The 22290-nt window shown below is 40.7% G+C and overlaps 1 protein-coding gene across 4 annotated transcripts in view; it reads right to left on the bottom strand.

Moving 5' to 3' along the window:
* Positions 1 to 1041: 1041 nt before the first annotated feature.
* The window catches only part of MATCAP2 (microtubule associated tyrosine carboxypeptidase 2), a 125036-nt gene continuing 103787 nt past the window's right edge, over positions 1042 to 22290 (bottom strand). For 2 of the 4 annotated variants that reach the window (XM_051609561.1, XM_051609560.1), the window contains 6 exons: positions 18782 to 19464; positions 11881 to 12024; positions 9443 to 9575; positions 7947 to 8252; positions 7325 to 7422; positions 1042 to 4043 (listed from right to left, as the gene is read on the bottom strand). In XM_051609561.1, coding sequence (XP_051465521.1) covers positions 3882 to 4043; positions 7325 to 7422; positions 7947 to 8252; positions 9443 to 9575; positions 11881 to 12024; positions 18782 to 19464 — 1526 coding nt within the window. In that variant the 3' untranslated portion in view covers positions 1042 to 3881. Of the gene's footprint in view, positions 4044 to 6855; positions 7085 to 7324; positions 7423 to 7946; positions 8253 to 9442; positions 9576 to 11880; positions 12025 to 18781; positions 19465 to 22290 lie in introns of those variants that run through there. The other 2 variants (XM_051609562.1, XM_051609563.1) reach the window with 2 other exon arrangements.

Raw genomic sequence — 22290 nt, 5'->3', positions numbered from 1 at the left:
CACCACATGGAAAGTAGCATCACTGGGACCCTTGGTGTTCAGATTGCTCCTGAACCTGCATGCAGGGTGTCTAGCTTCACAAGCCTGGCACTTGAGTGCTGGAAAAAGGATTTCAAAGTTGCAGCAGTCCTGCAAATCACCTGTAACAAATGTGAAGTTTCCTCAGTACTGTAATACACCTGCCCAGCAAAGCTCAAGCATTGTGTTTCACACTGCTGATGCTGACACTGCAGAAGGGATACTTGGGATGCACTGGGCAAAGGAGGAGAGTGGTAATTTGGGAGCCTGTGGAAAGAGGAGATTTCAGGGTGAGTTTTCTGAACTAGCTAGCAAGGGAGGGGGAATTTAATGCAATAATAGGTAGCCATGTTGCAAGGCACATCAGCTAATGACCTCTAAAGTGTTGCCATTCAACAAAGCCAGAACCCTTAAATGTTATCTTTACTTACAGAGGCAGTGGAACTGTAAGATGACAGGACTCCCTGGAGATAAGCAAGCATTTTTTATAATGTGAGAGGGGACAAGGAGCCCTGAAATGAAGCAGTGGGGGAGAGGGGTGTGGATAAAGTGTTAAAGAACATTTGGAATTGCCATTTCCCACATGGATGGCACTGAGAATCACTTGACAGCCAAGTGGCACAGCCGAGAGGGAGCTGTTCCCCATGTGTGATTTTAACCTATTCTCTGTGATTCCAACCACAAGCGATGTTTTCCAGAACAGTGACAGAAAGCCATCCCTTCTGTGCACAGCTTGGTATGTCCAGCTAGCTGTAGAGCCACGGTCTTTGAATGAGAGTAACGTTCTCATGCGACACCCCATAACACCAGTACTCTTGTCTTTGGCATTCTTTAACTTATCTGTAAAAGCTGTATAAAATGCTTTTGAAAATTGGTCTGGTGAAATGGGAGGCTTTTAAAATGTTAACGAGGTTTCTGTATGGGAATAATGTAGGAGCAGTGAGATGTGGATAACACAGCAAAGCAACTGACCTAGACTGCTAAGAAAGGCTGTCATCACACCATTGACATAATGAAACACTGTAGTGGTGCACTTCTGTCCATACACTTTATTACAGACCTTCAGTACCATGACACAGTAACCAAACTCTTCACAGTTTACAAAAAAAAAAAAAAAAAGATTCAGGAAAATTTACAAAAGCTACACTTCAAAATCTGAAACATTTTTACAAAGGAGGAAGTACAAATCTGATGCTGAGAACAGAAGCTAACAGCTTCATCTATTGCTACAATACTGCTTTGAGAATGGCCACTTCCAGACTCTAGTGTTGCACAAGGCAAATGTATTTCTAGAACAACGAACAGAGAAGTGCAGTGGCACCTGCTACTTTGAAGAAAATGAGCTGCAGGTCTTCAAGTAGAACAAAAATTCCTGTAGTAGAGCTGGAGTCTACAGAGTGGTAAAAGAGTCAACTGGCTGTTGGACAAAGGGCTGTAGGCATGGTATTTTGTGGCGAGAACAGCCTCCTGGTTTCAAGGACACATTACATACACCCAATTAGATTATAAGACATTACTACTGGGAGAGGAGGAAAAGCACTTTGCTTATGTAGGAGTCACTGGAGGAAGGCAGGGACTTCTATGAGTTCAAAATTGTCCCTTTTATAAAGAACCGGTCCTTTCACATTCTCGAGGCAGCAAATGAGCCCAATTCTTCCAAGGTGTAACTCAAAAAATCTCTGCACTGTTTACTCCAAAGACAGCTTCTGACTGCGGCCTTTGACTTTGACCTCAGCTGTGCATAGTTTCTTGCTGCTTCTGGTGAAGGAGCCCAAACTTGGAGTGCATGGGTTCATGACTGCACATGGTTCCTGTCAGGCTGCTGCAACACCATATCTACTTGGTGCAGCTCTACAACAAAGTCGGGCAGGTGAAGTTACCAGTGATCAAACTAGGCAGCTTGAAGTAGGGAAGGAGAGAAAAAGGGCTTTCATTTCAGTACAGAGAGGCTCAAAGGCTTTCAGTTCATGAACAACATTGACAATACAAAATTAAGGCTGCTGCAAGCAATTTTTTTCCCTGCCTTGAAAATAACCAGATTTCATAAATTTATGCTTGTTGAGTGCATTTTCTTTTTTTAAGCAGTAAGCCAGCAACTGATTGCTGCTGCAAATGCACCTGCAATACTATGTAAAAAGCAGCTGCTTTTATGGGGTTATTAAAAAACCTTCAGACCTCTAAGCCAACTGAGAGCTTTTCCTCACAGATTTTGCTGTGGGTCAGAAAATGTATTCTCAAGACTTTGCTCTAAGGGCTGGTAGTGTCCTGGGTGTAAAATAAGGTGGGAGGGTTATTCCATCTGTTTCATTAAATAATAGGATAAGCAGGGAGTGAGGGATACCAGGGCTTAAGTCTGTGCTAACATGGTGTGGAGGAAACTTTCGCTCCATCTACTTGCCTTATCCAATGCTGAGCCTGTAACAGGTGGACCAAAGCAGAAGGGGAATAAAGAGCTAAAGCCCTGCTGGAGGCTCCCATTTATTCCTGCCCAGCTTCTCCTACCACAGCTGCTCCCTGGGGGTTCAGAGGAGCTCTGGCAAAATGCAATCTACTAAAACAAAACTCTTTGTCAGAATACTTCTTTGTGCAAAAGTCAATTTGCTTCGATAATTCCATAATACTCTGGAATCAGAAAATGCTGTTTATGTAGTAAGTCCTCCTGCATCATCTAAGCTATTTCTCCTGTGACTAGCCATGTCTCACAGTAAGGAGTTATTTCTTCTTAGTTCTGGATATAGCACCAGCAGTTAAAACAGAGGTAAGGTTGCTTCACAGTGGGGCAGCACTTCTGTTGGAACACAGGAACAGGGCACTTGTGAGTCTTCTTTCCCTCCCCATTCACACCTTGTTTTGTCAACAAGCTCTGCAAGCTCAAGTTAGCTGCAGCATGGAGGTACTGCTCAAAAAGGGACTTAACCTTTTGTAGGCTCAGGTGACCCAGAGAAGAAGTGGGTGCTGCCTGCTGTGCTGAATCATGTCCCCTTGTTCCTGAATTTATTTAAAACATTCGAAGTCATGAAATGACACTTCTGCCCTATCCTTCTTCCAAAACACTGCCAGGTTGAACTTCCTGGACATGTTAAGCTGGTCCTCAATGGAGGCAGACCTTTTCCAGAATTCAGCTTCCTGAAACATGTACTATACAGATTAAGATGTGGAACAGTGTAACTTTTTGAGGGGTTAAAGGGGCAATAACTTTGCTACCTGTACAGTCATTAAAACAGGAATACATATATAGATATGTGTGTATATGTATATATATATTTGTATTATTATTTTTTTAAATGCTAAAACTCCTAGTAAAAAACCCCAAAACTTTTTATATCATTATGGAGGTTTCATCCTATGGCACAAAGACCTGCTTCTGTGCAGTGTGTTTTTCAGCTTTCTTTTTTCATTGCAATGATGACCAAATGGGAAAAAGTTACAGACAGTGATGTAGCAGAATCTACAACAGTTCTATTGCTATGAACCATGAATGCTATGACCAAAGACAGGGCAAACACAAGGGAACTAAGGGGATTTTCTCCACTTCCTCCTTTCTTCCACCTCTAAACCTGGATGTGTGTTCTCAAAATCAGTCAGGCACTATAGCTAGCATATAAAACTGAGCAGATGATTGGACAGATCACCCCAAATAAATTCCTAAGCCAAATTCTAAAAAATGCACAAACCCTTTAAAAAAATAATCACTGTACAATCACAATGCAAAAGGAACATAAAAGGACTTTTTCTTAATTCCACACATTCTGGCTGCCCTTTCCTCCCACCCCACCCCTCCTAAGTCCATTCTTGCCCGCTCTGGGAAAGTCCAGTTCTACATCCTCAGTTGCACAGAGTAAGTGAATGGTGGGCTGATGCTGTTAATTTATGAGACCCTGGAGCTCCTCATCAGTTAGCTCATTGACTTCCATGATTTTTTCCAAGTGCTCCATATAACGGGCATGGTCTTGCAAAAAGTGTGGCACCCTCATATTCTCGGTCACAGCTAATCCCTTCAGGCGGTCCACATCCTCGTATGAGATCTGTAAGGAAGGATTATGGGTTAATTTCACATTATAGTCCAGTGACTTCTCTGCCTGCTGCTCTAAATTTGCTCTTGTAGATGATAAAAGATTTCAGAGCAGGGGAATTCCAAAGCTTGTGAGAATCCTTTGAAAAAGTAAGATGCTGTGTGCCTCAGTGGAAGATGCAAAAAAAATACATGTAATTCTAGCAAATGCCTCCTAAATTCCTGATTCTGCTTTTGATTCAGTGAGCAGACTCACAGGAACCTGAACGAGAATGACCTACAGCAGCTGCAGGAATAGAGAGGGAAAGAATGGAGCATGTGTGAATCTTGGGAGTCTCTTCTCAAGGAGGTGGAAAGATTCACATGTACATGGAAAAAACACGGCGTTGAAGATCAAGGAAATGGAAAGGGAGGGCAGGACAGGCATGGATGTCACAGGAAGCAGGAGGGCTCCAGCTTTGAGAAAGGCATGGTACCAACTGACCTGAACTATTGTGCTTTCATTTTCACCAGCAGATGTGCTTATGCAAAGCTAAATTAAAATTTAGTAACTAATTACCGCATGGACAACCCTTCAGCATCCCAATTTCTTAAACCTGTTTTCCATTCAGTAGCAGGACAAAGACTGGCTTTGCTTCTTGGCATCAGAGCCTCCTGGGTACAGGTGTGACACTCTCAAACTTTTTCCAGCTACTACAGGGCCTACTACTTCTTTCTTAAGGAAAGCTGAGATGTTGCTGTATACAGCAAAATCTTACAATTCTACAGGCTAGGATTTCGAGTGTTGCACTCACAGTAGCTCAAGGTGCTGTGAATGATAGTGCAGAAAGTATAAATTCTTTGGCTTTGCAACAGCCAAAAGCTGCCCTGTGAGCACAGAAGAGGACTCCTTGGGCAGCTGGCCAATGTGATGAAATTTATGTGGTTGCCACTTTGTCTACAAGCTGTGTGTTGTTCTGGGCACCCTACAGACAGAAGCATATGTACTGGCAAAACCTACAAGCCTGGCTGTGCTTACTAACTGGCACATCCTACTTCCTCACAGCAGGTTTGTGCCAGGTGGCTTGAGTGAAGCCTGCTCCATCTAACCTTTTAACCTCATGTTTCTTCTAAGAGCTGAGCACTGAGTGGTCAGGGCTCACTGGAAACAGCCTGTCCCTCTTAGCAGGTGATGGTTTCTATTTGGAAAAGATTAAAGTGAGCCCGAACAATCTGCCAATGAGTAAGGGGTACAGAAGAGCTCTCTGGAAAGACAGGACAGTGTAATTCAGATTGCTAAACCATGCAGGTGGTCAGACATGGGGTGCATATCTTGCTGATGATAATGGGAACAAAGACTACAAAGAGAATGAATTTGCATCTGAGTACACATGTACTTTTCTAGGTGCAATGGCAAGGTGCAACCTGATTTAAAAAACAAACATATACCCATGCCCAGGCTTACTCAAGTTACTAAGATCCTGCTGTTGGAAGATGGTGTGGCATTACACTGGCAATCTTCAAAAGGCAATGAAAATCCTCCCACTAAATACTGGACTTTCTTGTTTTAAAATCTTGTGCTTTTTTTTCCGACCTGGAAGACAGGCCAGCTGAGCTTAAATACTCCTTTTGGGACAACCTGATCCTCCTATTCCACTCTAAGCAAACAAATAAATCACCTTTTAGATGGCGATAAAGTCATAATAACCACAGGCCAGATCTCAGTGGAAGTTTCATATTTCTCTGTGCTCACATAGCTTGTTTTTCCTGAGAGTATATGGATATATTGGAGCAGGCCCAGTGAACAGTCACTAAGATGATTAATACACTGGAGCATCTGGCATATGAGAAAAGGCTGCTCAGCTTGGAGAAGAGAAGGCTTAGGGGGATCTTAAACTTTTTTACAGTGAGAGTGGTAAAACACTGGCACAGGCTTCCCAGAGAGGTTCTGGCATCTCCATCAGTGGAGATACTCAAAGCCCAACTAGACATGGTTCCAGGCAACCTGCCCTAGCTGACCCTTCTTCAGCATGGGAGTTGGAGTAGATGATCTTGAGAGGTGCCTGCATACCTCAACCAACCTGTGATGCTGAGAGCAGGCACTGCTCTTATACACAAATTTCTGGTTTGACTGTAAAAGTGTGCTGCAAAAATATTCAGAGTAGACTTCAGGTTCCCTTGATTTTAGCAGTTGTAAAATCAAGCTCTTATAAATTATTATACTGCTAGAGTGATATTGCTTGTAGACCCTTAATGTGGGTACCTTGCCATATGGATTATAATGGTATCTGTAATCATATGAGGAATGACTTACTATGTTTTTGAAGTGGCTTGACAGACCTGCAGACTCCCTGAGGACCTGCAGCAACACCATGTGATCAGTAATTTGGCAGGCAGAAGCTCTGTGGAGTTAAGCAGGCTTAAAGCAAAAAGAAGTTTCAGAGAATATGGTTGCAGAGATTTATTTGACAGCGCAATTTTATTTTCAGAGCTTCCTTCAGAGCTGGTTCAGTTACCTAAATAGCTCTGCTCACCAATATAGATGTTTCTGGCACTAAAGGTGAAACTTTTTAAATATGGAGCAAGCCCCTCTATCATAATATACGACTTCCCTTCATCAGTCATTGATTTTCAAGTAAGCAAAAATGTTGGTATGCCAGCTCTAATTACAAGCATAATATCATCAGTTTGTATCCTGGTTTATATGACTATAAACCCTGCTTTATCAAACGTGGAAACTTAGCAATCCAAGGATTTGATTCAGGAAGCGTGACAAAGTTTCTCCACTTCTTAGCATGATTTTGAGAACACACAAGCAATGACAGAAAGGACATAAAAGATGTTCCGTGAATGTGGAAATACTGTTTATTCTGGGGAAAAAAACCCACAATTAATTTTTTAAAAACGTCAGAGACAACATCAGTGAGAGGAATTTGAGATGAAAAACTCCTTGTGGTGGAAGGGGACGTGTTAGCATCAAATGGTTAATTTTGTCTTCTACTGGGACCACCACCTTATCTAGCACCTGTCCCAGTTGCCTAAGGCAGTCCATTGTAGGGCAAGCCAGGTAGTACCCTGTAAAGGGAGGGAAGGAAAGTCTGAAAAATATGACCATAAAATCTTAATCTGATAAGCAAGGAATGAGGAATAGCTGTTAGGAATTTTAAGACCTCAAAATATATATAACTTGCACTGTGTAATATGAGGTGCTGTACAGAGCAGAGATTTCCAGATTAAAGTACAACAGAGCACGATGACTCATAGCTCTTCACAGGCTATGAAACTATACCCTGTGGTAAGAAAAAGTCCACTCACCTTCCCAAGGGCTGTCAGAAGATAGAAATCAATGGACTCCCTGTATCTGAGGATTCGGAGGATGCCATCCAAGTACACCTGATCCTTATTGAAACAGCCTAAAAGGAGTAGAGATGCATTACACTCTATCAGGGCTTGTTGAAGGCATTTTCTCAGAAGCCATTATGAGTAAAATAGTTTGAGTTTCAAAAACTAGATATTTGTATCACAGACTTTGAAAACCTCCCCAAAAACTAACCAGAAGGCTAAACCTGCTAGCCAGAGAAAGAAATCCAACACAGAAGAGGGCGAGTGTGAATATTCACAGCAACCTTACATCTTTTGTAACAAACATGAAAGGAGGTCAAACAGAAAGGATGAACATTTTCATGGTTTTGCAATTTACATTCCCACTTCCAACATAAAAAAAATCCATTACTGATTCAGTTTGAAAGTCTCACAGATGTGCATTTTCAGCCTTGCTTTCAATAGCAGAATTCCTGCTGCCTCTTTTCAGCAGGTGTGGAGTTCCATTTCTACCTTCTGTAAAGATTTTACTGTGTGACATGATGAAGGAGCTTCATGCATGCTCTGAAAACCTCCCTGAAGCACAAAAACTGGAGAAGACAAGTAGGGAACCCACCTGGCTGTGATGTGTCAGTCCACCCTCTCTTGGCTCTTACACAGTAATCCCACCTAGTGTTGGGGTCCTTGACAAATTTCCCCAAGTCTTGGAAAAGCTGACTGAAGGACATTTGGCTTGCCTGATACACTGTGTAATAAAGCAGGGCAGCCCTCCAAAGAAAAGGGTCTTTGCGGAACAGGACACTGTGAATACTTGCTAGCCCCTCCTCTGTAGGGTTGATTGGTTTTAACCCGTGTTTTCTACGTCCGTTCCAGTTGCACCAAGGCTGGCTGTTGTTGTTAAAACCCCGGAAATAATGAGTTCCTGGGGAAAAAAAAAGAAAAAGGAATATGGAACTTAGAACAGTAGCATCTAGTGATTTAAAAAAAAATAATAAAATATGGAAGAAAATGGCCATTTCAGAGCTCTGAACTAGTAGGACTGGGCACTGGGAAAAGCGCTGACTTTAGCCTTGTCTACAATAGAGAATTTTGTCAGAGGTAGATACAGGGTGTAACTGTTCACCTGCTGACTCCCAAAAATGCCTAAGGAATACAAACATCAGCAAGATTTAAATTCCCAAATCCATGGCAATGAATTTTCAAAAGTGTTTTACATGCTGAATGCCTCTAGCATAGGCTAGGCATTGTAGAACACAGAGGAAAGAAGAATCAAAGTAAGGAAGCAGAGATGTTGCCTCTTGAAGGTGATTAAACAGACCTCCTGCAGCCTTGGAAGGGAACTCACAATGTGAGTAACAGTGGTTCAAGGCAATCACAGGGCTTCAGTTGAAATTCAGGCACTAGCCAAGTTTATCAAGTTTTGATGCACTTAACTGAAACAGATTCCCTGAAAAGTTTTTAGACATTTTCCACATGGCTGGGCCAATCTTGTGTAATGTAAAGTTAAGGCATTCTTGCCCTGGTTTAGGGGCCACAGAGTTAATTTTTCATATCTAAAGATTATGTACATTTGCAAGCAGTGCAACATGACCAAAGCAGATTGATAAGTAAAATGGCTGGTGCTGAGGCTGAATGGTTGCACTGTTTCTGTTTCCCTTTTTGTTTCACTACAGACTAGCTCTAAAGTTGCTCTCATGAGCAAAATGTCCCTGAGCAGTGACAGCACAGAAAATATGCCCTGGAGCAAAGCCTCTGGGCTAGCATCATCTGAAAGGATTACACTTTGCCTGCTCCAAGATTCCTTTGGCATGTGAACCTCAGTGCAGTAAGAGGGACTAGTTGGTAGACTTTCTTCAAAAGTTCAGTCCTGATCTGACTTAAAATGATAAACGTCCATGATCTCTAGGAATCCTCAAGCAGTTTATCTTCCTCCTTCTGTGTGCTGCAGTAATAAATAGGTTTCTCCTTCCTTTTAGCATGCCTACAGCATGTGTTCTTTAGACAGGGATGCTCCCTTCTGTGTATGCACAGTGCCTGGCCCATCGTTGTGAAATAGGTAGGAATGCATGCAAGTGCTCCCCTCTACATGAAGAACTGATGTCACGCTCATACCAATTTCATGTCTCAGCATCCCTTCCAGCCAGTGCTCTCGCGCAGTGGAGATATTGATAGTGAGGGTGGGGCGGCCATTCACCACTGTCATTGAGGCTCGAGAAAGCAGGTCCTCTGTGAGATGGACTACAATCTGAAGATGAGAAAGTTCAGGTAGCAAAGAGCTCTCTTCTCACTCCTGTTCCTGTTTTTTCCTTTGGCCCTTCCAGTGCTGCATTTCTTTTGGTCCCTTGCCCTCCACAACTCTTTCTTGCTCCCAACAATCACCTATGAGAGACCCTTCTGACTCTGCTGAGCTGTTGTAGTCACCTGTGCTGCTCACAAAACCTCAGGCTTCAGTGGGACTCAGCATGAAGATTAAGATAGACAGACATGAGACTGCAAAATGTAACATGGTAACACTGACTAGATTCAGGGGGCAGGGAGTAAATCATATTTAGAGCAAATTAGAAAAAAATCCATTTTTTTTACTGGGTCTCATGATCTTAACATTACTGAGAACTGAAAAACATTGATAAGCATACATAAATTGACTAAATATCTATACACTTAACTGTCTGAAATCCTTTTAGTTGCAATTCTAAAGCGACATGAATGACAGGGGGAAGTACTGTGTGCTTTGTTTCCTGATACATGATGCAGACTTGAAATATTATTAAAGTACTGGTATTGGTTTTGTTTGCTTTGTTTTATACAGGAATGCAGTTAGAATTATAGAATGGTTTGGGTTGGAAGGGACCTTCAAAGATCATTTAGTCCAACCTCTCTGCAATGAGCAGGGACATCTTCAACTAAATCAGGCTGCTCAGAGCCCTGTCCAACCTGACCTTGAATATTTCGAGGGATGGGGCACTTAAAGAAGTGTCACAGTTCTTGTTTTCCTGTTTTCTCTTGAAAAATTGGTAATTGAAACAAAAACTGCCAGAGAAGGAAATTAATTCATATTGATATATTTTGTTATTTGAATTTTAAAAGACTTTTTAAACAGGTGACTGGGAGGGAGAAGGAAAACGGTCCTTGCTGAAGATTGAGCACCTTTCCCTCTTCATGTAGTGTCTAAAGAAACTCCCCACAGTACTTCTCAGAAGAGTACCAAGGAGAGTACCTACAAGAGAGATCTTTTTTTTTTTTTTTTTACTATAAAAGTTAATAAAAAAGGACCCAGGGATGAAAGGCATTAACATGACACTTCCCTTTATTCAAAACTCACCATTCAGCTTCAAATTCAACAGCAAAAAATCAGTACAATAAGATTGTATTTAAGATGCAGGAAAGACAGGTACATCCTAAAGCATTTAAAGCACAGGTACCATTTATTAACACCTCTTCAACTAGATCTTTTAATAGCATTTTAAACTGTACTGAACATGACGTATTAACTGTATTTTTGCAGAAAAAGTAGAGCAATTCACTAAGAAGGACATGGAATGTTTGACAAGGGTGTAGGATCCTGCTTTTGTGAAGACAAACAAAGACAAAAATGAACTTGGAGATAAAAGCAGAGCAGACACCAAAAATGTTGTTTGGTTGGGTTTTTCCCTGTGTGCTCAAAACTGTTGTTTATAACCTCAATCTTAGAAACATAGGTAAAGTCTGTTATCAGTGTCAAATTATAGTCTCCCAAAAAGGTGTGATAAGCTGAGTGTTTTTTCCTCATAATATTAGGCTTACTAATTAAACTAGTTTTGAAGAAACTAATTTTTGCCTATTGATCTCCCATTTTAGACTCCTCTTGCTCACTGCCAGTGATCTCATCCAAGTCCTATACTGTGTCAGCTGGTCTCTTTTTCTACATTAAATTTCATCTGACTCTTCCAAGCAATGCTATGTAACTCAGACAAACTGGACTTTTAAAATCCTGAATATAGGATTTTTTTTTTTTTTTTTTTGACAGGGCTCTAAAAATTAGATTATTAAAGGCAGGAAAAATCAGCACCCAAATAAATTCAGCAAGCAAACTGCTTTCAGACTTTTTTATTCACTTATGTCACTTTCATTTGTGCTGCTTCTTATAAATCAGTCTCTTGGGCTGCTGATTATTTTTCTTGGCCTCTCTTTCCTTTGCTGTAAATAATCCGATACAAGAGAACGGATGGCAGAACTGATGAATAAATGGAAATGTGCTAGTCTCCAAGTAGCTGAAAAAAGGAGGGAAGGAAGGGTGTTGTTCTTGGGTACTCCCAAAAGGGGTGAATTTAAGAACAAGTGTATATGAATCAGGAAACAGACTCAAAGAGATGGCTGAAGCATTCAGAAAGAATTTGCATCATTTCAATTGTTGAAAAAGTAGACCAGGCACAGCCATGAGAAAAAGATGATGTAAGGAATATTCTTGTAAATACAGAGGAAAGGCCTCCCACATGGTGTCTTAGGGCCATCCATGTCTAATTCCTAAGATCTACCCCAATGTTTCTTCCCTGATCCAGCATCTCACTTACCTCACCCAGACAGCCTTCTTTTACCATGTACTTCCTGACATGGTTCCAGATGCGACTTTTGGTCAGCAAGCTGCCTCCTGTGGCCTGTTCAAATTTTTCATAGCTTCCATATTTCTGCAGTGTCCTCTCCATAATGTGAATAGACTATAAAATACAAAAGCATAGCAAATATGAATGCAGTAAGACCCTGTACTCATTAGATACAGGCTGCCATACTCTTAATTCACATCGTCTTCAGGCATCCATTAATGCCAAAGTACTGAAAAAAGATTCTGATCAACTCGGTTTGGACCCACAGACATCAGCATGACACAGACAACTACCAGTCTAGTGACATAATATAGATTAGGGGTTGACCTGCTAGAAAGCAGCCCCATAGAGAAGGACCTTGGGGTCCTGGTGGACAAGTTATCCACGGGCCCTCGTGGCCAAGAGAGCCAATAGTATCCTGGAATGCATTAAGAACAGTGTGGCCAGCAGGTCAAGGGAGATTCTCCTCACCTTTTACTCCGCCCTAATAAGACCACATCTGGAATATTGTGTCCAGTTCCAGGCTTCACAGTTCAAGAGGGATGGGGACATGCTGGAAAGAGTCCAATGGGGGGCTACAAGGATGATTAAGGGACTGGACCACCTGTCATATGAGGAAGGGCGGAGAGAGCTGGGGCTGTTTAGTTTTGAGAAAAGAAGACTTAAGAGGGGACCTTATTAATGTCTATAAATATCTGAAGGGTGGATGTCAAGAATGGGCCAGTCTCTTTTCAGTGGTGCCCTGTGATAGGATGAGGGGAAATGGCACCAGGCTACAACACGGAGAGTTCCACCTCAACATGAGGAAAAACCTCTTTGCTGTGAGGGTGACAGAGCAATGGAACAGGCTGAGAAGTTGGTAGTTCCCCAGCCACGGTGTTGCCATAAGTGAACCAGCACTCCTCTTTCAGGCAACATTTGGCCATAGACAAAGGATTATGGGGCTATTAAGTTCCAAATGCAAGTGGGAACAAGACTGCTGCATTTTGATGCTCATTCTGCCTCATGGCAAACCAAACACCCAGCCCAGTTCAGTTTCATACGGAACAATGAAGAAAAGCTTTTCCAACAATGTGAGGCAAAGCCTTTAGATGGAGAAGAACAGATGAGTGAGATTCACAGGCTGAAGGAAGCCAACAAATGTAGCAAAAGATAAGCAGGTTTGAAGAATAGCAAAGATACTTTTGAAAAAAGAGTGGGAGAAATCTAGAGTGCTGATCGAAGTCAAGCAGGGGCAGAATGGGAGCAGGTTTGATGAAGCAAAGGAATGCCAAAACCTTTTGAGAGCAAGGGGGCAGTTTCTTCTTAACATGAAATCTCATAAAAATAAGGGTATTTGAGAAGGGTATGTAAACTTTATTAACCAGTTCTCTGTTTTGACGCTGTTTATAAAGACATTACTACTATGAGATGCAGCTTTATGTAGTTTTATTTGGTGGTGTTATCCCAGAGGACTCTCCCATCTTAGTCAGAGTACAAGCATTTTCTAAAACCACCTCACCACAACAGTGAGAAAATTAGTTGGCTGGAGGAAACTCCCTGGAGCTGAGACATATGTATGCCAAAGAAAGCAGCACGAGTTTGGGAGTCAGGAGGCCCAAGTTCTAGTTTCTAGTGCTTGCCTGCAAGCACCCTCCTGAATTCCTGGGCTGTTAAAGGCGTTTCCTAATATGCTGTGAGACACTTGAATCAACAGCATAATATGAATAACAGATTGTCAAAGATCCACAACACCCTGAAGAAGCACAGACCCACTCTGGCCTCTCCCACTTCAACCCAGTGCACAGTTCCAGGGGAAGGGTGGGATACTGTTATGTGCCATGCTAAGTAACCTATATCCTGGCAGTTCAGCCACCTCCAAATAGATGTTGCTATTGAGACTCTTGAGACTCTGTCTCAAGCAAAACAGAATGAGTCTTGCTAATTCTTTCCAAGTGGGCAGGTGCGACTCTGAAAACACTGAAACAGGGAGAAGCAGTGTCACACACTCACAAATTGGCACCAGTGCACAAATATCTGGGGAGTAGCAGATCACCCCTGCACCAAGATGGGCCCCATTCCCAGTGATGCTGCTGGTTTTGACACTTTTTACTGCAATCACCACAGATCATGATGGCTCCTGAGTGAAAAACAGTTAGGATTTTTTTATTTTTTTTTTTAATCCCAGGCACTTAATCTGACAGCCTCTCATTGGGGTTCTGCACCTGTATCTGAGGTCACTCAAAGTCAGGTGTTGCAAGAACTTGCTGGGAAAGAGCAAAATACAGAGCAGCATGCCAGCTCTTGCCTATTCCAGCATCCAACTGTGAGCTCATTTTCCAGCCTCTGAGCCAGCTGAAAGCAAGGTACTGATACTGCCATATTTTCTAAAGCTGAACTGCAAACTCTTCAGCAACAGGTAAAAAAATGGAAGAAAGGACTGTGTGGCTGTGCTAGGTTACTGGTTAAGAGTAGTAATTTCTGTTCTTTTCATTATTATCTAAAAGGTCTGATTTGGCTACCAAAGAGTACCAAAAGAAGCAGCAGCACCAAGACAAGTTTTTGCACAGCAAATTCTGCTGATGTTTAGGAAAGTAACAACAAAGAACACTAAGCAAAACCAGACACCGCTCTGTTTAATTGACAGATTTAGGTTTTGGTAGTGGTGGCTTTTTTTAAACAAATTACAGCCAAGTAGGTCTCTGAATCCCAAGTCACCCAACAACACAACTCAGTTACTTGAGAGTTATTGTAGATACAGGTACTGATAATCTATGCTGGTGAATTGTTTGAGGCCAGTTAGAAAATGAGCTCAGTGGCCCAAGAGTCAGCCCCCTGTGTTCAGTCAGCTTGTCCTACAGTGAGAAGAAGCTCTGCTACAAAAGGGATGCAGTATCAGTTGAGATTTGTGAGACTATTTGGAGACAGTTGAGATTTGTGAGACTACTTTGTGAGACAAGGATTGGAGGCATCATTGCTTTTCTCCCTGCATAGTTTATTTGCTGAGCAGAAAAACTTCCCAGCTGCATCCTTAGGTAACACTAAGTTAAACCAGATGGAACTTGTTAATCTAATCAACAGCCATAAAATGGTGCCTCCTCGCCTTTTTGGGTCAAGTGGAGAGGAGGGAGAGAGGTAAGAGCAGATTTTTGAGGCAAGTCTACTCAGGCTGTAGTATTTTGAGTTTTATTCAGTGTTTACAGTGACTCTTCTTTTGCATGCTTGTTCTCAGTGACAAAGAGCATGTTTGAGTAATGTGGAGCTGATAGAAATATTTTAATGAAAAACTTTTAAAATATTTTTAAGGAATTAAACACTTTTTTTTTTTTTGAATGAGAGTGTGTCCTGAAATAAATCTATGCTCCTGCTGTAATATCACCAAGGTGACCTACAGCCTCTTCTAGTGGAAAAGAGAAGTTTGTGCAGCACTCTGTGAACTTAGGCACCTTGGATGGTTTGATATGCTCTGTTATATATTAACACACTTGATCTGTTAATCTTAGTTTTAGGAGGGAATTAGTTACTAGTGAAGAATGTCACAGCCAGTGATACATTATTGAATCTTCAACATGCCTAAGATGTGACATCACCTGTGCATTGCAAAGGATTACTCCTCAGTATTCAATGTAATGTTGTTTAGCCTTCCAGCTCTAACCTTCCAACATCTGATAAATTGGCTAATTATAGGCTACTCATATTAATGACTTAAAAGATGTGTTACACAAACACTTACTATGTGGTGCAACTGATTTATTTATGTTAACTCAAAACAGTTTTACTTTTATGAGTCCATGGGAAAAGGATACACTACTCTTTCATGGGGAGATTACTCATTCAACAAAATGGTGTTGTGTTTGGTTGTTTTTTTATACGCATATTTAAAAAAAAAATAGAGTTCCTATTTTCACACACAATTCAAAGACACAGGTTACTTCACACTACAACCTCCTTGCTGATTTTAGTTCAGCAAATTGTAACCGTGAAGTCATCTCTGGATACAATTGCTTCTAGCCAAATATTGTCACCTGTAGTATCTGTGCAAAAATAACAAACGTTTTAGGCAGCTTAGGCCAGAAGGAGTGCTATAATTGAAGCCAGAAGAGGTGCTAGTGAAAAAACTTCCATGGCACTTAAGAGCACACAGTTGCTGCACTGGCCTTGAAACTCAGCAGTAAAATAATTGATTTCAGTAACATTAGAGATGTCAATGTGAAAAGCTGCAAGTCTGCATGCTGTTTTCTTATTCTCAGGTTCTCTTACCTAAAATAACGTATTGGGAGACTCATGAAGGAACCTTATTCTGTAGAAAAGACAGAGCAGAAAGAAACAAGGAAGTAGAGCAAAGTATGAGAAGGCATTAAAATTATTATTTTCAAATGTATTAGTAATTAAAAAATGTTTACTCTGTCTGTGAAAAGTCTATTAATAAAAGTGTTGGGCTGTGCCCAAGGTTTAAAATCTTTGATCTGACTAGATATCTGCGGTGAAGTGGATGCTCATCAGCCTATGTGTTCCCCATTGCAGTGTTGCTTTGTTAATGGCTTGTAAATCCATAGTGTTCTTTTAACAAAAGAAAGAAAGGGGTCAGGGTGTGATTTGTCTTCCAGATACCTTGCACTATTGTTATATTAACCGATTGCACAAACATGCTGTAAGCACCTTTCCTACAAAATAGGAAGAATTCCATTTCCGTTCAGAGAAAGCAAAGCTTCCTAATATAAGTATAGCAATAAATGAAAGCAAAAAATGTTTTGTTTTGTTGTTGCTTTTTTTAAAAAAAGTAATTAAATTTATCCTTGTTGCAGGAAAAGCATGACTACATGCCATTGTGTTTTTACTGCAGACCTGAATCTTGATGCTGTGAGTACTTCTTTTTTATTTGCCACTGAAGGCATCTTTCCTGAGCACAACACTTCTGTCGGATACCTACGTGTTTCTTCTGTCAAGTAAAATCTGCATAGAACAAAAACCAGCACTGAGGCAAAGCAAGTGCTCATACAATATTTTCTGATTAACACTTTGATTAATGTTTCTCTTTCTGTATAGTAAATTTGCATGAAATTCAGATTTGCCTGGAGATGAAAATTTTTACAGCTGGTTGCAGATGAAAAGAGAGAGAGAGCACCACCTGCTGGGCTGGGAGCCGTGTTAGAGCTGGCTTTTTGGTGCCTTACATGCAGTTCAAGATCTTGCCCGGTATTTTTGGGAGCTGAACTTTGAAGAAAAGCTTCTCTTGCTACGAATTTCTTTAATCTTATGAAACAATTACATCCTCTTTGGCAAGTTTCAGAAATATCACACTTCATTGATATTAAATCCTTCACTGCTTGTTACAAAGTTGTTATAAAGCCTTTATTTTCCCATGTTTTGTATGTAAAGGAGAAATAGGTGAAGTTACAAATTAGAATATTGAGGAATTGTTCATTATTAAAATGTTCATTATTTTATTGGGTTTGTTTTTTTTTTAAATTAAAAGAAGGGTAAATCAATGACAGAACTGCTGCACAAAATCATTATGCATGAAACAGTTTTTAAGGTTCTGCTACAACATATTGAAAGGGATAATTGTATTCAATTTGGCAAGTTAGTTATAATGATTTGCTGTAGTCTGTGATAAACGTTGCTAACAAAGGAGCACTTGCTAAAAAGCTCTAGTCAAAGACTAGTTTTAATGGTGTCAGTATGATTTAATTTGTTGTTTAGAAGTATAGAAGCTGATCTTCAGAACAGAACAGCTGCTTCTCTGCTCTCATAGAGAAAACAAGTTCTTAATGAAACAGCTACTGAGTTCTTGCTTTTGCAAAAAAAACCCAGAACCCAAAAAACAACACAAAAAAACAACCGAACAAAAAACACCACAAAAAAACCCCAAACAAACAAAACAACAAGTCAAACTTTTCACAAGTCAAAGGTCAGTTACTAGAATCCAAGGTACTTCAATTAATGTATCCTTTTCATCAGCAATTTTGGGAAGTTTTAAATGAAATATTCATATTACAAGTGAAAATCATGGAATGCCAGAATCTCTTCCCAAGTTAAGTATCAATTGAAACATGAGAGTTTCTATTTTAAAAAGCCTGTCAGACTTAAATAAGATCTTTCTAAACCATTTCAAAATAGCAAAAAACAGGAAGAAGATTGGTTCTGTTATTATATAACAGCATTGGGTTTTGTCACTTAGGTCACATTGGAAAGCAAAGCTTCTGTTGTTCTTGTAATTTTGCTGGGTTTTTGAACAACTCAAAGACATGTAGGAAGCCAGAGTAGTTACACAGAAAGGGAATGTCTGTAGTTATGTTGACAGTTTGTCTGTATAGTATGGAGAAAAAAAAAAAAAGAGGGGGCAGGGTTTTTTTTAGATTTGTACTTCTTTCTTGAATGGAATTTGTCTGCTGTTTGATTCAGCCTAATGTATATACAAATATCCAAAAAAAGTTGATTAAAACAAGGAACATCAACATATGCTTATCCAATAACTATGACCTCAACTACTATGCCCTCCCAGTTCTGTCACCAAGAGGATTGGCAGGATTTCCACACTTTTTTCCTCTCTTTATTAAAGCCTATTTAGGCATTGTATTTCTTGTGTACTGGACTCGGCTTCATTGCCTAAAAAGCTTTCTTGCCCTTAGATTATGTTTCATAGATATGTAAGGACCATAAGGAACTGTGCTTTTATCCTACAGATTCCTGTAAATTTTAGGAAGGCTTTTATTTTTTAATAAAAAATATTTTCTTTCAGTTCTACTGTTGCATTCTCACCTTTGATGCATTTTTCAAACCGCGGAGGTGGATAAGGAGAAACAACCTGCTACAAACAAAGCCACATACCTTCTTAATAGCTGTAGGAAAAAAATAATTGGTGGAAAAGGAGGGAAAAATGTAACTATACCTGCTTAAGAAATCTGTCAGATGCATGACTGTGCTTAGCTAACACGTTCGGCAGAGCGGGGTTTGCATATTCAAACTGAGGATTGTATGTGAAATCTGACTTGAAGAATTTAATCTTCTCTTTCTCCACATTAGAAGGCTTGATTGCAGTCAGTAAACAGAGTTTTTGGCCAGAGACATCACCTTCTTTGCCATGTTTTTTTGTGGACTGGGATTGCTTTGGCTTAGTTTGATTTAAATGCCTCTTGGTTCTACTTCTGGGTCTAGATGGGAGTCCTATGCTGCTCCTCCCAACTGAAATACTGTTTGTAAACTTCATGCTGGTAGCCACTGGGCTAGTGATGATGATGGAGGGTTGTCTGTTTGTGCAGTACCATCCACTGCTGAGCAAGGGCAGTGAGACTCTGATTTTACGGGGCTCATTGCTTCGTGAGATGTTAGAGCACCTTGTAGTTTTTTTGTGTTTCTTGTGGTGAGCAGATGGCTGCTTTTGAGCTTGGTGTTTTTTCTCCTCTTTGCTCTGCAGAAAGACATTGTAGCTACTGGTTCCTGTTGTGAAAGTGTCCTTAAGAATCCCAGAAGGTGGGTGCTGGAGGCTCTTTTCATTATTAAAGTTCAGCTTATGTTCTTCTGGGCTCAGGATTGATTTCCTAGAAAGTTCTGTCTTAGGCCAGTGAAGTTTTTCTGTATTGAGAGAAAAGGGGGTGGGGGGAGGGAAGTAGCTAAGGACAAATTTGATAGTTTCACACAGTAATACTGATCTTAAGGACTCCAAACTGCAACAAAAATGAAACACAGAAATTGTCTTAACTGCAGTCACATCAAATTTATCTTGACTTCTAGATGTACAGAAGAATAGTGTGCATATTACTCTTGAACAATTAGACTGGGACTTGCAAGATCCAGCTAAACAAGTATTTTACACTTGCACCTCCATGCTTGAGTATACTGTTTGCAGCTAAGAACCAATTTGTTTAAAGCAAGAGGCTGTGCAGGATTTCATGAATTTTTACAGTTATATCAACACCTTTTTAGTTTTGAGCAAAATCTGATTGATCTTCAACATGCAAGGAAGGCTTTCTGTATGGATAAAGAATAACTTAAAAAATAACTTTTAAAACTGTATAAGATTATATGAGCAGGATTTACAGTGAAGTCCCACAGGGATCTGTGCTGTGATATAAGCAGTCTAGTGTGGTCTCATATGCAAAATCTGATTCACAGAATTTACTCTCAGAAAGGACAAGAACTTTGGAATGGGCCAGCCACTATGAACAATATACAACACCATACAAATTGTAATATAAGTTTTAAAGACTTCAGTTTCACATATTGCTTCTTAATACAGACAGAAGGCTATATTCAAAGAGGAGCAAGATGAGCTATTTACAAACACACCCCTAAGAATCCTTAAGACAACACTATTATTTAATCTATTCAAACCTGTTCTACAATAACAGTTGACTTTAAGAAAATGCTTGAAGAAACCTTGTAAACTAAACTGAATGCAAAAAACAAATAAGGTTAATTTAGTGAAAGAATCCTCCTTTCTTGCTCTGACCCCTGGCATTGCCTTCAGGGGAGACAGCTTGCTGGCGCAGAGCAGCTGCAAGGGAAAGTCAATGAGGATTAAAACTGGATTTAACATTTGTGCTGGCTTATTAAAGAAAAGTGACCTCTCTTCACCGGTTCTAACCAACCTCTTCACCAACCAGTTCATCCTAGAACACCAGGTGAGACAAAAGTAAAGGCATAAATAAATCCTGCCACAGAGAAATGCTTCCTACTTGTCTACCTAAAATGAAAGGATTCATGGAACAAGAGATATGGCCAGAGCTTGCAAGCCTGCAAAAGAGATCTGAGCTTCTGCCCACAGTTATACATAGCTGAGCTGTAATTACATACAGTAATTATACTCTGAATGGAACATTAGCATGAGAGCATTAAATGCTTCCAAGGGAAAAACAAAACAAAACAAAAAACCACACCAAAAAAACCAAAACCCAACAATAGTTTAATTTCAGCTTTATTTTCACAGTAAAATTTGGTTTTGCTCCCAATATAAGCACCATGACAGTGTATTTCGTGCTGTTGGACCTCTGTCAGTTCCATGTCAGTTTGTGTTCCTTGGTTCTCCTGAACATGTTGGTCTAAAATGCAAAAAGACAGAGGTCATATTTGCATGAACATGAGATGGGAAATCTGCAGCCAGGGTGCTTCCTCCACTGGAAGGAGAGAGGTAGAAGCATTAGTTTATCCTTTTCCACTAAAGTGTGCCTATTGTATGCGAGCTCCGTTTGGTTTCACAGTAAGTTTGCAAATCCTTTTCCTATGCTTGGTGCAGGAATACATGCCTTGGCGTTCCTGCTCAAATTCTATCAGATCATTCTATCACATAGGTGACAACCTGCCTGCCTGGCTTATCTTGCTTTGCCATGAGCTGTAGTGGTAAGGAAGCACAGCTCTCATCACAGGGAAAACAACATCAAATATGCAGCCAGGATACTGCGCAGTGGATGCTCATCCAGGGGTGTACTTGTACATAAATAACTGCTATACAATGAGGCATTGTTTGGACAACAGACTAAGATGACAGCAAGTATTTAAGATTGACTTCAGGCCTGTATCAAGTATTCATGGAGAGTGGGAGAGGTGCCTGAAGACTGGGGGGAAAACCAGAGTCACTCCAGTTTTTAAAAAAGGCAAGAAGGAAGACCCAGGCAACTACAGACCAGTCATCCTCACCTCCATCCCTGGAAAGGTGATGGAGTAGCTCATTCTGAAGGCCATCTCTAAGCACATGGAAGAAAAGAAGGCTATCAGGAGTATCCAACTTGGATTTATTAAGGGGAACTCTTGCTTGACTAATCCAATATCCTTCTATGAAGGCATGACAAAACAGGTAGATGAAGGGAGAGCAGTGGATGTCATATGCCTTGACTTCAGTAAGGGTTTTGATACTGTCTTCCATAACAATCCCATAGGAAAAATCAAAAAATAGATGGGATATCAAGAAATATCAAGGGATAGATGATTGGACTGTGAGGTGGATTGAAAACTGGTTCAACAACAGTTCAGAGGGTTGTGATCAGCAGCACAGAGTCGAGTTGGAGGCCTGTGGCCAGTGGCATTCCCCAGGGATCAGTACTGGGTCCAGTTTTGTCCAAAATCTTCATCAACAACCTGGATGAGGGGATAGAGTGTATCCTCAGCAAGTTCACTGATGATGTGAAACTGGAAGGGGTGGCTGACACACCGGGAGGCTGTGCTGCCATCCAACAAGATCTAGACAGGCTAGAGAACTCGACGAAGGTGAACCTCCTGAAGTTGAATAAGGACAAGTGTAGAGTCCTGTATCTGGGGAGGTATAATACCAGGCACCAGTACAGGTTAGGGATCATCCTGCTGGAAAGCAGCTCCATGGAGAAAAACCTTGGAGTCCTAGTGGACAGTAAGTAATCCACGGGACAGCAATGTGCCTTTGTGGACAAGAGAGCCAATAGTATCCTG

This window comes from Apus apus, chromosome 2, assembly GCF_020740795.1.
Source record: "Apus apus isolate bApuApu2 chromosome 2, bApuApu2.pri.cur, whole genome shotgun sequence".
NCBI classification, from domain to species: Eukaryota; Metazoa; Chordata; class Aves; order Apodiformes; family Apodidae; genus Apus; species Apus apus.
Note: the sequence above shows the minus strand (reverse complement) of the source record. Positions and strands in the feature narration are given on the sequence as shown.